General features: G+C 46.1%; 1 protein-coding gene across 5 annotated transcripts in view; it reads right to left on the reverse strand.

Moving 5' to 3' along the window:
• Positions 1-17,194, reverse strand: part of HIBCH (3-hydroxyisobutyryl-CoA hydrolase) — a 28,705-nt gene extending 11,511 nt beyond the window's left edge. For 4 of the 5 annotated variants that reach the window (XM_036318868.1, XM_036318870.1, XM_036318866.1 and 1 more), the window contains exons 1-9: positions 17,039-17,193; positions 12,625-12,667; positions 10,645-10,785; positions 8,912-8,996; positions 6,734-6,805; positions 5,063-5,115; positions 2,449-2,527; positions 1,150-1,295; positions 271-357 (exon numbers count right to left, since the gene is read on the reverse strand). In XM_036318868.1, coding sequence (XP_036174761.1) covers positions 271-357; positions 1,150-1,295; positions 2,449-2,527; positions 5,063-5,115; positions 6,734-6,805; positions 8,912-8,996; positions 10,645-10,785; positions 12,625-12,667; positions 17,039-17,058 — 726 coding nt within the window. In that variant the 5' untranslated portion in view covers positions 17,059-17,193. Of the gene's footprint in view, positions 1-270; positions 358-1,149; positions 1,296-2,448; positions 2,528-5,062; positions 5,116-6,733; positions 6,806-8,911; positions 8,997-10,644; positions 10,786-12,624; positions 12,668-17,038 lie in introns of all 5 variants that reach the window. The other variant, XM_036318869.1, reaches the window with a different exon arrangement.
• Between the last annotated feature and the right edge of the window lie 1,042 nt (positions 17,195-18,236).

An 18,236-nucleotide genomic window follows, 5' to 3' on the forward strand; every position in this document is an offset into this window, starting at 1 on the left:
AACAAGTCCCTCTCGGCCACAGCACTGATGCTGCTAATGAGGGGACTCTGGAAAGCCCCGAGGATGGGAGGGCTGGTTGCCGGGGGAACGACCTCGGATTTGAGTTGGACTAGGTCCCCACCCTGACAGCTCTGCAGACGCTTCCTCTGTGGCTTTCAGAAGGCTGCGCACATTCATCCACATCCACGCACCACAGTGCTCATCACGGCTCTCCAGTCACTCGCCCTTCCCCGGAATTAAAACCTGAGGTTAGAATAGTGACAAGGTTACCTTTGCATGATATGTTTCTAAGACATCTGCAATCTTTTCTTTGGAAGGAGATTTCAGGGATAATAAATCTTCTTCTAACAGGTTCAACTAAAGGTAAAAAATAACAATAATAAGGGGGACAGGAAACAGATTTGAAACACCACGGGAACACAAAATACTTCAGAAACCTATTCTTTTTTGAAATTCCTGCCTTAAAATGATGATGCCCCTCTCTTCGGCTGAGCTACTGAGGGAGGTTGTCACTGACGTTGTGCACACACGTTCCCACAGCAGGTGTTGTCTTGCGAGGAATGAGTGAAGGTGGGGGAACTGAAGAGGAGGGATTGAGACACTCATCTTTGTTCCCCTCTGGCTACGGAGCAGGTGAAATGCGGTACCACAACCAAAGATCTGAACTGTACACTGTAACTGACTTGAACTAAAATGATCCCACAGAACTGTGGCCGCTACAGTGGCCGTAGGCTCTGTAACACAGCCACACCGAGCTCTCCCCTGGCCCCTCACACACCTCCCGTGCTCCATCAAATGGGGCTTTTCACTGTCTCCAAAACATAGCGGTGCTTGCTGCCCAAGTACCCATGTCCCACCTGTTTGTTAAATGTTTCCTCCACCCAGAAGGCCTCCCCTGACCACGCTCTCTCAAACCCAGCGGGGCTGCGCTCCACGAGTAAACTCCAGTCCTTCTGTACAGGGAGCCCTTCTTCCTGACCCAGTGACCTGCATCTGGGGAGCTGAGACCCTTCCTGGCGGTCACAGAGCTGTAAGCAGGAGGTCCAGGATTCAGACCTCCGGCTACCGAAGCCTAGGACCTCAGCCGCCCACTGCCTCCCATGCAATGAGTTCTTCCAACAACATAAGATGCAATTTCCAAGTACTCACCTTTTCAGAATCTACAAAGTGTGTAGCAATTCCTGCTCTGTACACATCTCTTCCTTTCAGCCTGAATCCTGTTAACGCGAGGAAGTAACCCAGTCTTCCTTGAAGTCTTGGCAAGAAATAGCCTCCGCCCACATCAGGGAATAGTCCTGTAATTAAGTAACAAAGAGAGACAGCAGGGGTTCAAATGAGAGATGCATGTAACTTTCTCTGCTCTAGGTGAGACCAGCACTGAGCAGGACTCGTGTATGAATAAACCACTGTGGCTCGGGCAAGAACCCTAAGAAAGGGTCACACAGCCTGGCCAGTGTGGCTCAGCGGGTTGCACATCACCAACCGGTTGCCAGTTCAATTCCCGGTCAGGGCACATGCTCAGGTTGTGGGTTCTACCCCTGGTCGGGGTGTATATGGGAGGCGACCAATCAAAACATCAATATTTCGCTCTCCCCCCGCCCTTTCCTCTCTCTCTAAAAAATCAATAAATAAAAAAGGGGAAAAAGAAAACAAAACCAAAACAAACAAACAAAAAGAGGACACCGTAATTTTCAATAATAAAGATAAATTTTAAAAAAATGGTTCTACCAGATTACGCATAGCAGACACAAGATGAAAACCACCCAATGTTTGCCAGTGAGTGAACGGATGAGCAAACTGAACTCTGTTCATGAGATGAAGTGTTATCTGACAATAAAAAATGGACAGTCTAAAGAAAGAGGGAAGAAAGGATTACACAGAACAGCACCGGGACCCGCACCAAGCTGGAAGAGTGCCTGTTCCCGCCAGTCAGATGAGAAAGCACATGATGCATGGAGCACTGAGCAGAATACAAAGAGGAAAGTAAGTAGCACTCGCCTGGGCAACTGCTCAGCTCCTGCACCAAATCATCCAAAATCTTGCAAGACTTACAAGGATCAAACTGTTTGCAAATGACTTTAGTCCTCCCAAAAGCAAGCTCACGAATATTTATAAGAAAACAAAACATCCAGCGCCAACAAGGTGAATTTACAATGTCTGGAGTCCAATTAGAAACTGCCAAGCATCTTAAAAAGCAGGAAGATGCTGCCCACAGTGAGATGATAAACAACCAATCAGAATGGACCCAGAACTGCCCTGGCTGGGGCGCTCAGCTGGTCGGAGCACTGTCCAGTTTATTAGCATAACATTGTTCATAATATCCCCTATTTCCTAGTAGTTCAGATTACATTGTTGTTGAAGGAATTAACCAACTCTTGTGTGACATACAGTGCAGTCAAAATAAGTTGAAATAAAAGTAATTATGAAAATTTTGGGTTTGTTTTTTACCTATTGCAGTTTCTGGCATGGCAAAAAGAGACTTTTCAGTAGCCACTCGGAATAGCCCATGAACGGAGAGTCCGACTCCCTAGGCAAATAAGGCAAAACATGTTTTAAAATACTATAAGAGAATAAAAACAAATGCGTACACTCAGAATATTATGAGCAAATAATCATCTTTCTATTCCACGAGACTTGCCTTCAGGAGACAGACTGAGGGAAACCCTGAACCACACAACTTGAGAAGACCTGACTGGGTGACAAGTACCCAGGCCTCCCTGTGTCTGCGATGGGTTTGTTTTGGCGAAGGTGTTTTTGCTCCCACTCTGTGCCATGCTTCACGTCCTTCCCCCCCAGCCCCCCAAAGCCCTCTCCTTCCAAAGAGAAGAACTGCGGAACTGACTACCCAGACCACTGAGTGTCTTCGTGGGGCCAAGGTCAGAAAAGCACCATCAAGCTACTCTAGGAAACCTCCGCAGCTTTAAGTAGAATGTTAGCACATCTGACTTATTCATGTTTCATCAGATAAAATTAGCAATACCATTTTTCTCAGATACCATGGGGCCAACCATGTAACTCTTTAAAAATGGTTACTAAGACACAAGTTTTAGAAAATAAAAAGGCTGGCCGAAAGCCTCTGATTTGGTGAAGGTCACTGAGAAGGGCAAACTTAACAGTCATCTCTGAATAAACATAGTTGAATAAACAGATATTTGAATAAAATAAATAAGGAGTATACACGTGATGACAAAGTATCATAAAATTTATGTCAGTGTTCACACTGTAACATACATTTCCTATTTTATATTCTCTTCACATTGTTCAAAACTTCTATTACATTTAGTTCTCATTCTTAATCCTTTCTAACTAGTGTACCCTATCTTTGACATCACACAGTTAATTGAGTTAAAACATGTAATTTATTTGAAACAATGTCAAGCACTCAGAGTTCTATCAGTGTGAACGCATTAGAAAGGGGCTCATTTCTTTCTGAGTATTCTAACTTCTCATTACATTTCCTCAGTTCAAGTTCAGCCATTTAAAAGCTCTTGAAACTTTTAAACCTTTTTCAGAAAATATTAAAAAACACATGCAATTTCCTATAAATTCTATGTACTATATGCCAATCTTATATTTTAAAAGACAATGGAAATGAATAAAATCCTTCAGTTATTACCTATATCCTTCGATGTCAACGTTTATAAAGTCAATCACAATGTTTGATACTCTCTGTAAAAGCCAATATCATGTTATAGGTGTTCTATTAAGACACAGTCAGACACCTAAGCTAAAGAAGCACCATCATTCAGAACTGCCTGAAATCTGGCTGTTAGGGATTGAAAGCAGCAGCCACCCCAGGCTGGTAGGAAAGGCAGAGACGCAGACCTGGCTGGTCCCACACCCACGTGTGGGGATGAAAATGGGAACAATGTCTTGGCTGCAGAGGTCTACCCTGAGGAGCAAGGGGTCCCAAGCCCACACCAGACCCCCGCCCAGGGTTCCAGGACTGGGAAGAGACGGCCCCATAAGCTCTGGCTGTAAAAACCAGTGGGGGCTGTGGCTGGTGACACAGAGGCTGCTGGAGTCCCAGGCAGTTCCTCCTAAAGGTTTGAGAGTTTTTAGTTTTTACTTAAATAAAAGAAAATAATCTTTAATTATATCATTTCTATTGCAACTATTGGATTTACACTCCATGGAGTATTTATCATTCCTTTGTGGGGTTTCCGGTATCTTTCACATTCACCACCTCACCCTCTGGCCTCCTACCACCTACCGGAAGCCTACCTTTTCCTGCCATGGAGACTCCCTCGGACCTCCCACTTGTTGAAACATTTGTCTTTGCTATTGTCAGTGCCATACAATTTACCACTTGCTAATTATCTTACGTTGTCTCCAACTCCACATCAAGTTATTCAAGGCCAGGGACCTGTAAGACTTCTTTGTAAGAGCGTAGACTCAAAGTAAAGATTTCAACTGACAAACGCCACTTCAGAGAACGTCACAGAACAGCCACTGTCACTGAGGGGAGTTTGTGCCACAGACAACCCCGGCCCCACATCCCCACTACTCGGAGGCAAAACAAACCAATAGCCCAGGTTCTCTCCCGACGCTGTTGGGAGCGATCGGTTACTTATAGTAGAAAAGGGCTCTACATTTTTAAAAACAAGATTCAGTGAGTTCTATTGGTTAAAAAATCTGTTAATTCCAGACGCTAACACAGCATATAACATAAAGTAAGACCATTTTCTTCTGGGTGGAGATAGTGTAAACGTGATAAAAGTGTATCCCAAACTTGCAAGGCTCTACAATCCAAACATAACTTTGTTTCAACAAGTTTTATTGTGTTATATTCATCGCTTCATTTCTGGTTTGTTTGGGGGTTTTTTTAATCATTTTTGGAGAGAGAGAGAGAGGGAAACATCGATTTGTTGTTCAGTTTATTGATGCATTCACTGGTTGCTTCTTGTATGTGCCCTGACTGAAGGCCGAACCTGAAACTTTGGTATATCAGGACGGTGCTCTAACCAGTGACCTACCTGGCCAGGACCTATTTCTGTTTAATAACTAACTTATTTCTAATACAACTCACATAGTAATGATGAGAGTAAAACAGTCTACTTACTCCACCCATTGTAATTCCATGAATAAATGCAACATACGGTTTCTGGCAAGAATCTAAAAGAAAAATAATTGTAATTAACTGCAATGTTTAAAAAAATTTTCCCCCTAAAAAAACCACGTTATATGAACTGACTATTTTCCCAAGGAAATTTTTGCAAGAAATATCAAGGTAGACTAAATGTGTGGCCTGTAAAATGTTCTTCTTAAAATGACAATCCATAAACAATCCTGATCATCTGTTCATAATCACTTAACAACTCAACCTTGCAATTTGAAACAAATGGAAGCTTTGTTTAATTCAGCTACTGAGAAATAGGACTAACAACTGCCTTACAAGCCACTGATGTTTATAGACACAGCTATATTTTAAAGAACATAACTTGTTTTCTATAAATCTCAAGTAACTGAATACAAAGAGAAGTGAAGCATAAAGGAAAAAGCACGGACCAGAAGTCGGAAGGCACAGATTGTAGTCTCAGCTCCGTCATTAACTGCCAATTCAACTATGTTCAATAGACATACAGGCGGCTTTAGGTGTAAATATACTTACACGTTACATGCATATCTTATGTGTATATCATATAGGGTGTCCCAAAAAATGTATATACGCTTTGAATGATTATAAACTCAGTGTCTATTAACATACAGTTCATTTTCAAAAGTTAAAAAAACTACAGATATGAATAAGTTTTTTGCCAATGCCTGTTTTCAAACTGATGACTATTCTGGTCCAGGCACAGCTGAAAACGCAAAGCAATGGGATCGCAGACATCAAGGGTCATTTCGTTCAGCATTTGTGTGCCCTCAATTTGTCAGCTGTCACCAGATTTGTACCATAAACTTTATCTTTTATGTATCTCCATAAAAAAAAGTCTGGTGGCACTTTAGGATACATTTTCTTTGCTCAAAGATGAGTCTGGCTTCAGCCATTACCTCAAATCTGTTAAACCTGAAAAGGAGTGAAAATGAACTGAGTTATCAGCTGCTGAAGCATGTATACACGTTTTGGACACCCTCTATATAACACATAGGTAAGCAACAAGCAGGTAAGCATGGAGTAAAATCTAGTGTGGTCTGGGAGGGTAAACTACGAATTAACGACAGCGGTGCTCTGCGGAGGGGTAGCGGCTGCCTCTGGGGAGAGAGGAAAGCAACAAGGCAGACGGAGCTGTAATGTTAAAACGTGTAGAATCCTATTTCTTTTACATAAATTGTAAAACATCAAGCAAAATAAAGTACTGATGCCTGTTCCCTCTGGGCTGGTGAGCACACAAGCACTTACTGTACTATTCCCTGTAGTTTAACATCTAAACCCAGGCTCTGGAACATCAACTAGAGACGTTTCATCCCAAATTCTTCAAGACTTAGCAAATGATACCTCTTTGTACAGAGAATACTGGGACTCACGTCTTTTGTTTTCCAAGAAAGCCAGCCCTATGATCAGAATCATGTTTTCATATCAACTGAATGACAAATAGGTGAGTACAGCCTACTAATATGGAAGTGTGGTTTCGGAATGAGCAGTCTGAATAGTTTAATCAAATTTATTTATGACTGACACATAGCATATAAAAGATTAAATAAGATTATCTACTGATTACATTTTTAATAATTCATACTTTAATGCTGCTTTTGTTGATTCCATTTTCAAAGCTCTCAGCAAAGCACATACCAATGGCATTGTTTAGCACATATTCTTCTCTGAAGAAATCCTGACTTATCTTCCGGTCTCCCTTTACAACTTCTGAGATTGTTACAAAAAAAAAGAAAGAAAGAAAAAAGATTACAAATTTTTTAAAAAGTGTTTTCTAGTCAATAGAATCAAATAAAATAAATTTAAAATACTGTAATACTCAGTCCTGGGGAAAACTCTAAAATGATTTGTTAACATTTTGAAATTAACCATGCCACAGACATGTTATAGGTAGTCCCAGATCCATAGTCCCGTGTCAACTCCAAGGGAAAAATTCTTAAGAATTTCCTACAAAATGTTTCACTTAAATTTAGAAGTTATATATTGCTACAAAATGCACTTTCTTTTGATTGTTTTCTGTAGCACCTGAGTGAATATTTGGTGGACATACATTTCTTTTGATAATATATATGTTTTTTTAAGTTATTGATTTGAGAGAAAGAGAGGAAGGGAGAAAGAGAGAAAGAGGAGAGAGAGAGAGAGAGAGAGAGAGAGAGAGAGAGAGAGAGAGAGAACACACATGGATTTGTTGTTCCACTTATTTGTACATTCATTGGTTGACTCTTGTATGTGGTCCTGACCAGGATCAAACTCACAACCCTGGCGCATTGGGACGATGCTCTAAACCAAGAAGCTACCTGACAGGGTGGTAATATATATCTTAAGTATACTATACATACACACACAGAAATAAATATAGATATATCCCATCTAATTCAATATTTCTGCCACTTTCACTCCCCCACGAAACATTCACTGAGCATCCACCGAGTCCCACGCGCTGTTTTAGGCGCTGCAGTTATGAAGACAGCAGTGTAAGAGTCTGCCCTGAGTGCAGACCAGAGAGAAGACACTACAATACAGTGCTGGTGCGATGCTCACTCTAAGCAGGTGCTGCAGGAGCGGGAGCAGGAGGTGCCATGGAAAGACGGCTTCCCAGAAGGCATAGTCTGAGCCAAGTTTGAACAATAGATGGGGATTTCCTAGAAAGTGATGGGGGGAGGGGGTGGCAGAGTTCTGAGTAGAGGAAGGAGTACCTACAAAGGCACACAGGCCAGAAAGAACAAAATCAAGAAAGAAGTCGTTTTAAAAGACTGAAGGAGAAACATAAAAGGAGAAGCTAGAGAGGGAAATGAGATAGTAAGGCCCTTATTTATTAATAATACAAAAGGAAATACATCTTCCCAAAGATGCTGCTACGGCATACTGCTGCCTGGCATAATACAAAGGTGCACAGTAAATGCCTGAATTATAAACACTACCAGTGGTTTCCTTTCTATTGCAATTGCCTATCATCCAAGCTCACACCCACTGTGTTTTCTGCAGTCACTGTCAATACCACTATGAGATCCTTCTCTCTCTCACGCACACTGCAAGCGCACATGCCTCTTCCTGCCGTCAAGGCCTATGAGACTCACCTACTAGCACACAAATTAAACGTATGCTAGGTATGTTTCTTCTGTTATGGGAAAGTCACACAAAACCTGTTGACTGTTTATAGTTTTAAACTAACTCTAATGTCATCTTCCTTTAAAATGCTCCAAATTTGACTTCTTTTCATGGCTATTAAAAGACAGTTTTAACATTCTTGTCATTCTGAAGCTTTCCCTGGTTTATGCCCCAAACACTCCTCTACCGTCTCCGCTCAGTGCTGACCACTCCTTGCCATTCTCAACGGAAAGGAGGGTACCCTGCACTGCATGCTGAAGCTCTTCTTCCTCAAAGACCTGACATCTCCTTCCAGTCTTATTCTGATCAATTACTTCCATATAAAATAATTAAGTGACGTTCACAATATCATTTAAAAACTTTTCTGAGTGCCCATTTATCGTTCTAAACTATGATCTTTCAAGAAGCTAAATTTCTTGGAATTGAAATCCCTGTTTTATTTCATGTAAACTAGAATAATTCTACAATTTGTACTGTATTTCCAAACAACAATATCAAGGTAGGCTTTTATGCAAAAATAGTCTAAAGAAGCTAAAAATCAATACATAAGGCTCCACCCATCTTTAAACTGACAAGTTAACTAGCTGAGAATATATTAACTTTTTAAAAAATTCTAAAAAGTAACACACGTGACGAAGTAGTAGGAAAGCTTGCTAGCACTTTATCCGTTCTGTCGAGGGAGCACTCAGGGCGAGGAGGGGCTGGTACCTCTGATGTCTCCCCCAGCACAGAAAGCCTTCTCCCCGGCGCCCTTTATGATGATCAGGAAGGTTTCGGGATCTTGTTCCCATTTCTAAAAAGACGACAGAATAAGCACATTACGACCACAAACTCATTAAAGATGCATGCACTTGCACAGACACACACACTTACATGTGTACAGGCATACAGTGTATGGATAGACTACTTCTGCCCCACCCTGTGTATATATCCATACATGATATATAGCAGAACCTTTATAAAGTATATCTAGAAGAATGGATCCCAACTTTTCATGATGGCATCTGACATCTTTGCCATGACTTTTAGACAAAGGTTAAAATATATAAATATATATATTAATATACACACACACACACACACACACACACACACACACTAGAGGCCTGATGCACAAAATTCGTGCAAGAGTAGGCCTTCCTTCCCCTGGCTGCTGGCACCAGCTTCCCTCTGGCACCCAGAACCCGGGCTTCCCTCGCAGCCCCAACTTAGTCCAGAAGGTGGCCCAGAAGGAAGTCTGGTCTAATTAGCATATTATGCTTTTTATATATATATAGGCTTAATACTACTACATGTTACGTTAGTTTAGTAATCTAGTGAACAAATCCATCCAAAGGTTGTTGATAACAGAGCAATTACCTTTCTAATGTGTTGCTATGGGGCTCCGTCCTACTGACAAATTTGTGACAGAGTGAAAACACACAGACCAAATCTGAAAGTGGGGGCAGGTAAGGCCAGCTAAAAATTAAGTAGGATAAAACAATCAAGAGCCAATGTAAACTCAAAAGACTAGAACAATGGACCAATAAAATATTAGTTAACAAGACAGAAAAATTAACAGAGGCTCTATACATTCTACACCTGAGAATAAAAGTACAAATGCCCAAGGCAGAGGCGGAGCTGGACAGTTAGTGGAAACGTGGTGTTCTACAAGGAATTCTCTTCTTGCTTCCACTCTGTCCACTCTGACCTGGAACACTGGCTTATTTCTGTGTCACATTTAAGAACACATTACAAGGTATTCCAACAGACAGCAAAATGGAAGAGTCTCGTCAAATGAAGAATGAAGAACAGGTGGCCAGGGAGAGCTAGCATTTGTGGAACCCCATGTGGCTGACTGTACAAGCAAGGTACATTGCTTGGCTTCTCTCCACAGCAATCCTGAGGTGCGAGCACCCTACTTCACAGCTGAGCAGAGGAAGGTACACACGACTGGCACTCTCCATCGACACAGTTAGTAAACAGAAGCCCAGGTTTCAAGCACAAGCGGTGCGACTTTAGTGATGATTTCCCTGCACCCGCAGTTCACTTAGAATAGAAAAGCTTATGTATGACCTTCCCCAGTAAAGGCTGGCCACGCAGTTAGAAACAGTAGTCTTCAAATCAAAAGGCTGCTGTCATGTGGAAGCAGAGTAGATCTGTACCTTCATACGGGCCCTACGAGGCAGACCCAGGATCACGGGGTAAAAGGGGGGAGGAAGAAAGAGCGGCAGGACGAAGAAGAGACTTAGAGCCACAGAAGAGGAGGGGCTCTCCTGGGGCAACGCCCTCCCGGCCTGGGTGCTTCAGGCGAACGCAGGGCCAGCACTGAAGCTAGGAGTCGATGGGCTTGGGCGCTGACCCCAGGCAGTCCAATGACTCCATGGGAAAGAATGCCAGAAATGTACTATAAGGTGCACTTTTAAAGCAATCGATACAGTGGCTGTAAGAAAATGACCGACCTTTAGCTGTGGGTAGATCTGCCGGATCATGCTCAGGTTCAGTGCGTTGAGGGCCTTGGGTCTGTTCAGGGTGATCACCCCTGCGCAGCCCCTCCTCTCCAGCAGCACCTCTCCCGCCGCATCCGTGTGGGCGGACAGCCTCTGTGTAAGCACATGGAGCTTTACATCGAAACAGCTACAGCAAATCAAAGCCTTCACACAGTGCTAAGGTGACCGATCACACGGGGAACTGAGCACATCTGACAAAGATTGCTAAAATTAAAACAACTATACCTACCTCTTACATCTTTTAAATTTTACTTCTACGTAAAATGAGTCAACTTGGACGATGAAATATTCTTTAATCTTTTATTACTGTATACCAACCAATATATTAGCTACTTATAAAGCAAAGATGAATACAGAGGGCAAATAATTCAGACTACAGTGGCTACCAACAACTTGGAAAAAGTTGTTATTTGAGCTGGGCCTTCATATATGCTAAGAAAAAAGGGGTGGGGGGTGAGAATGCTACAGAATAGTACATGCAAAAACGTAGCAATTATTATTTGAAAATATTCACTGAAAATAAACCTGTGCAGAATAAAGGCTGGTTGAAGAAATGAGTGCTGGGAAAACAGGAAGGAGCAGTGTGAAGCCAGATTATAAAATGACAGGCTCACATGTCATAGTTATGAAGAACTTGCCCATGTGCTCACATAAGGGCCTCACACACCGTGACTTAATCACCAGGTCTCACTGCTCATGTGATAGAGGACTAACTAATGTAACACCTGGAATTAACGTTTCAAACTACATAGCAATTCCCAGGTCTCCGCTACACACAACTATCAAGGCTAATGGCACCGCCCACTTCATACATTCCTTTAAGGACAGTGCTTGAAACTTCACATGGGAACAAAGTGCAATATGAAACTGAGAGTCAGCTTAAACTGGAAAGTTTTAAGTGGAGAATGAATCCTTACTAACAAAAATCTAATAAAACCCAGAAACCCATATTTTGACAGTATTAGGCAATATCTCTTTTTAAAATATATTTTTATTGATTTCAGAGAGGAAGGGAGAGGGAGAGAAACATCAGTGATGAGAGAGAATCACTGATTGGCTGCCTCCTGAACACCCCCTACTGGGGATCGAGCCTGTAAACCTGAGCATGTGCCCTTGACTGGAATCGAACCTGGGACCCTTCAGTCCGCAGGCCGCTGCTCTATCCACTGAGCCACACCAGCCAGGGCTCACACAATGTTTAAGTCCTCCTTTATAAAATCATGTTGTATATTTCATGTTGGACTTGGCTGCACAGGATGCCTATTTATTTTTGACAGTTATGCAGTCTTACATGTCAATTTCTCAGTCCCATACTGAAAAGCATTGGGTAATTTCCACCTTCTGCTATTACAATGATGCAGGGATATCTTTAAGCATGGATCTTCAAGCACTTGGGCCAAGCATTTTTGGCGGACAGTTACAGAGGGTGAGACTTTGAGCAAAGAATATTACAGAATCTTCTACCGTTAATGCCACTAGAATGATATAAAGAAATGAGTGATTTTTTTTCTGCTTGAAAAGTTCCTGTCTTTTTAAAAATCGGAAAACTACTGGTTCATTATATGCCAAGCATTAGGCTAGTTTTTCAAATGAAGTATAGTATTTATTATCCATAAGCACGCTACGGTGGATACCATTATCCTCAGTTTATATATGGTCAAGAGGAGGCTGAGAGACCAAGTGCTCTGCCCACGATTAAGTGGGGGCCCATGAAACCCAGGCATTCCAACGCGAAGACCCGTGCTCTTATCCACAGCCTGCCTCAGGCCACCTCCTGCAAGCTATGTTGGTCACATCTTGACACTGTATGATTGGGAACCAGGGTGTACCAAGGTCAAAGGCACCTGCCAGTACTTCTCTTCTGCCCGAACAATGGCATTCTAAGTTACACCTCATATCTAATAATGCCAGCAAAGCCAAGTCCAAACTTACCAAATGTTGCAGGATGACATTAGTCCTTTTGAATGAGTTAAACCTGAAACAAACGTAGAGTACAATGAACACAATAATGTGAGAAGTCACCTTTCAATGTATAAATACTACACACATTGCTTTAGTCACTTCTGAAACGTATTAAAACAAAAAGTGTTTTGTTTTTTTTTAAAGATTTAGGTAGAAGAAGGCAAACGGGGGGGGTAAATGTGACCGAAGTGGACCTGACTTGGGACTTGGGATGGTGAACACACAGTACAATATACAGATGATGTATTAAAGAATTGTACACCTGAAGCCTATGTCACCCCAATAAATTATATAAATTATATAAAAAGCAATGTCACCCCAATAAATTCAATAAAAAATAAAAAAAGACTTAAGCCTCATTCATTGATGGTAGAAACAAATGTATGGCCACTTTGTAAGACAGTTTGGCAGTTTCTACAAAGCTAAACATACTCCACCATACGATCCAGCAATTCCACTCCCTGTATTTACCCAGATGAGTTGGTAACATTTTCACAATAAAACCAGCGCCTAAGTGTTTATGGTAGCTTTATTCACAAGAGCCTAAGCACGGATGTAACCAGAGGTCCTTCAGTAGATAAAAGGATAAACAAACTGCCATTCCACAAAAAGGCACAGAGGAACCTTAAATTCGTACTGCTAAGCAGAAGAAGTCTTTCTGAAAAGATGCGCACTGTATTGTATGTCCCGCTTTACTGCCACTACGGCGACAGAAAAAGACCAGAGGCTGCCGGCAAGAGGGGAGAAGAGGTGGGATGCCTGGGATGCCTGGGCAGTGAAAGGAGTCTGTGTGGCTGCAGTGGTGGAGAGAGCAGCTGGACTTTAAACGAAACCAAGATGGAACTCATCCACTAGGACACACTGTTCAGCTGGTTCGGAAAAATGTCCTCTGCATCCAGATAGGCCCAGATGTCCAGCAGCGAACATTTCATCATCACGAAAATACTGACTCGTTCATCAGAAAGACAGAACGAGTGAGAGGGAGCCTGGAGGCGTGAGGGTTCGCTCCTGCACAGCTAAGAAAACAGTGCCAATTCTTTAATCAAAAATTACTTTTCTGCCCTAGGTCAAGTGTCATTCCCAGAGACACACTGCACAGAGGCCCAACAGCAGGCATCACAGAAGGAACCCGACCTGCACGTCAGTCTGTTTGCTCTTTGTAGCTGTGTTAGGAGCTGTGAGGGGCTAGAAATACCAGAGGAACTAAAAGTGAAGGACCCTGCCTTTTTGAACTTTGCCAAAGCACAAGGCTGGACCCTACCCTACCACTCTCGCATGGTCCCCACCTCAAGGTGGTGGATGTGGTGTCTCGGGGCACCCACTGGGCCAGGGCCAGTAGGATGAGCGGACGCAGACCACCTGCGGCAAGTCCCCGACCGAAGACCATGGGCCGTACAACTGGAGGTGGAGAAGGCAGGCACACTTACCATCAATGAGTGTGAAAACAGAACTTGTCCCAGTGACTCTAGAGGACAATGTCCACGCACTCACAGATCCCCAAAGGGCATGAGCACGCTCTCTTGTGCGGGGCAAGGTGGGGATGTGGGGTCTGTGGGGCCTGGGACCAGCACTGGGTCTCTTAGGGGGTTACCATTTCTCCTTTGTACTACAGCCGTGGACGCCAAGGTGTGGAGCTGCCCCTGGATGAGTGATGAAGGCTGGGATATGTATGTCTGCTTCCCCTCAACCACGTGCCAGGTTTGGAGCCAACGGGAAGGAAGGAGAAGACCATAAACTCAGAGTTATTTGGGGACTCTGAATCCTTGAATACGAGTATGAATCGGAAGAGAAGTAATATGATGATATAAAATCTGGTGAGGAACTTAGTGGTAGTTTGGTTTGTTTGCTTTCTGCTTTGGTCCAGAGGTTTCTGTGACCTACGAATGCAGCGCTCAGTGAGTTACACTTGCATTTGTAGGTTTTTATTAACTTCCTATGAATGAAATAAAATTCTGTCTCACAAATAAAACTGGGACTTGACGCTAGACCTGCTCTCGCTGTTTACTCTCCGTGCTGCAGGAAGTATTTGAACTGTTACATAAAACTTGCCAATCTGGCAGCACATCTTTAACCTTGCGCGGGCATTTGGGTACTGGCCTCATTAAGGAATTCAAAGTTGTTCGGACTTAAGGAAGAGAGCACTTACATTTTCTGCTGGTTAAAACAGGTTCCAAAAAGATAGAGTTAAGTTTTTAAAAACGTTAGAAATGGTGCTCCCGGGTAAATGTAGTTCAGATTTTAAATGTCCATATGAAAACCCTACTTAGAAAACGTCCTAAGAGAGGCTAGGGTCTGTCACTTCAGCCTGAACTCTGGGAATGACACGTCTTTAAAAGCACTGACTTTAATGACAACTTGTCAGCACTTTGGGACCAAACACCTCTGCCTGTGCCCACCTCCAGAGTGTATGGCTTCACTGGTCTTGGCTGCGTGCAAGTCTCCAGGTGATTCTAATGTGCATACAAGTCCTGGCGGCACCGGGTCAATTCCGGTCAAGGGCACGCACCTCCATTGCCCTGGTGGGGGCGCATGCAGGAGGCAACCAGTCAGTGTGTCTCTCCCACATTGATGTTTCTCTGTCTTTACCCCTCCCTCCCATGCTCCCCCGCCCCCCCCCAAAAAATCAATGAAAAAAATATCCTTGGGTGAGGATTAACAACAACAAAAGAATATCCAGTAATCCAGGTGGGCCAGGGGATAGCAACAGAACCCAGAACAGTGCCTCTCAGAAACAAGAACGTATCAGTAAGTGCTGAATTCATGAAGCAAACTGGGGCCAAATCTTGAAACCCAGGCGGGGACGTCCTAGCTCATTCCAAAGGCAGGAGCGCGCCTCTCCGCGAGCTTCCGAGCAGAGGACCGGCAGGCGCCAAAGGACACGTGAGCAAGTTGCTAAGGCAGGCGGTGGGTGCGGACTCCGCACGGGAAGAGGCACGGCCAGCAGCCAGGTTTCTGTAACCGGGAACTAGTGACACATTTGCGAGCACTGCCTGAGCCCAATCGGCAGGAAGAGACCAGAAGTGGGGATGTGGGAGAGCTCCCACCGCTTCGGGAATCTAGGAGGAAGGTGCCCAGGAACTCAAAGTGCGGGTGCCAAGTAAAGGTTGCAACGCGAGATGGTCTGACTAGCACGGGTGCTCAGAATACACCAAGGTTTACAGAAAGAAAAGCTGAAGTTATCATCAGAGAGAGGTGCTTTATTTGGGAACAAGACCAGGAATGTCCCAGGGCTGAAGTGGCACCAAGGCTCCCCCAGCAGGGCAGTGGGGTAGGAAATCCGGAGGCCCCCGGGCATCAGGGCGGCCCCTGGGCATCGGGGAGGCCCCCGGCATCGGGGAGACCCCCAGGGCATCGGGGAGACCCCAGGGCATCGGGGAGACCCCCGGGCATTGGGGAGACCCCAGGGCATCGGGGAGGCCGGAGGTCGCGGGAAACCACCCAACCACAGCAGAGCCCTGGCTCCTCTGGGGAGCGCGCCTGTGGCCCCCGCTCTGAATGCATCTGGGGGTCAGGATGTGGCCTTGGGCTCCGGCCTCCGCTCTGCTAGGGCCCCACCCGGAGCCCTCCCACTGCCCAGAGCTCACCCGGCCAGTCTGCCCTGACATGAGGGTGGGACACAGCCCACCTGACCGCTGGGAAGGACAAACTCCCTCCCAGGCCGTTCACTTTGTCAAGAACAGTCCGCCCCCCCCCGTTAGCCGGCAAGTGCAGGGGGGTCAGCGCGGACAGCACGGGCTGGAGGCTCAGAGCCGCCAACCCGCTGCGAGCGGCTCGGAGGCGGGGCCGCTGATTTCAGGGCATTTAACCACCAAGAGCGCAGTTCCTCGGGCATCCTCCAACAAATGTTGCAGAGCAACGCCCTTCCCCAGGCCAAGAGCACGCCCCCGCCCGGCCCCGGGCGGCGCCAAGGCCGAAGAACCCGAGCTCCGAGCTCCGCTGTCCGGTCCACGAGCCGGTTCTCCCGGGGGAGCGGGGCCGGAGGGCGCAGCCCCCCCGCTGAGACGCCTGCCCGCCCCCCCGCCCCCCGGGCTCCCGGCACCGGCGGGCGCCCGGAACCACCGGCTGCTGAGCCAAGTCCCGCCTCGCGCCCGGGGCGCCCCGGCCAAGCACGCGCGAGTGCGGCCTGCGCGCCCCGGCCCCGTTCCTCCGGGCGGACATGTTCGGACAGGGAGGAGCGCGGGCCAGGGAAGGAGGTGCTGCAGGCTCAGGGCCGGGTCCAGGTGATGCCTCAACAAGGGGCCAGGGGCGCGAAGGCGGCCGGGGCGCCCGCGACGGGACGGGGCCGAGTGGCGTCCCCGCGGGGGACTCGGAACCTCAGGCCGCAGGGCCCAGGCCGACACGTTCCTCCCGCGAGCGCGCCGCCCGCCGCCCGCCGCCCGCTCACCTTGACGCGAGGCCCGACATCTCCCGCAGCCTGAGCTCCAAAACACCAGCGACCACACGGCCGGGGCGGCGCTCCCACAGGCTCCTCCGCCCCGTCGGGCCCGCCCCCGCCGCCCCGGCCGCCCCGCGCCCCGGAAGCAGATGACAGTTCTCCAGGGGCAGAGCGGCCTCGGGGATCTCGCGTGAGGCCGCGCTAAGGGCGGGGCGAGAAAAGCTGCGTGAGAGAGGGTGGGGGCGGGAGGAGGGGGCGGGGGCGGGGACTGGGTGGCCGGGGGGCGGGGCGAAGCGGGACCTGGAGCGGGGCGTGGTCTCGGACGGCCAGGGGGCGGGGCGAAGGCTGGGGGCAGGGATGGGCGGGGTCTAGGGCGGCCTATGGGCGGGGTCTGGGCGGTGGAGGGGCGGAGGCGGGGGCGGAGAGCAGGCGCGGGGTGATTGGCAGGAGAGAGGTTCTCTCCCAGAGGCTCTCGGGGAAAAGCCCACGTGGTCGAGGCTTGGTATGTTCCCTTTCACTAGCAGAATTCGACATGGAAAGCTTTTCTGGAACTTTAACCTTTTTAAAAAGGTCAGTTTCATAGTCTTGTCTTTGAGGACTCAAGCAGATGAAATGCCTCGGCAACATTCCTAATCCAACACAGAGAGTTTTCGCGGAGGAAGTCGCTTAATGAGTTAAAAACGCAGCATAGCCGAAACCGGTTTGGCTCAGTGGATAGAGCGTCGGCCTGCGGACTGAGGGGTCCCGGGTTCGATTCCGGTCAAGGTCATGTACCTGGGTTGCGGGCATATCCCCAGTGGGGGATGTGCAGGAGGCGGCTGATCGATGTTTCTCTCTCATCGATGTTTCTAGCTCTCTATCTCTCTCCCTTCCTCTCTGTAAAATCAATAAAATCAATAAAATATATTTAAAAAAACAAACAAAAAACGCAGCATAATGAGATGTGCTCTCCTCTCGCCTGTCCACTCTCCTGTGGCCTAAGGTTTCACCAGAATGGCTTGGTGATGTGAGGCGTGGAGATACAACGGGTGTGGTTTAGAAAACATGGATTTTTGTGTATCACAAATTTTAGGGAAGCCTCTAAAAGTTGTATTTTGAATGCTTAAGAAATTAAAAGCCCTTAGTACACTATTCCCTGTTTAATTTCCTTTTCACATTGGTCACGTGGTATCCAAAAGACAGATTATGAAAGTGTTAACAGTTCTGA

Source organism: Myotis myotis, unplaced genomic scaffold (genome assembly GCF_014108235.1).
Source record: "Myotis myotis isolate mMyoMyo1 unplaced genomic scaffold, mMyoMyo1.p scaffold_m19_p_8, whole genome shotgun sequence".
Classification (NCBI taxonomy): Eukaryota; Metazoa; Chordata; class Mammalia; order Chiroptera; family Vespertilionidae; genus Myotis; species Myotis myotis.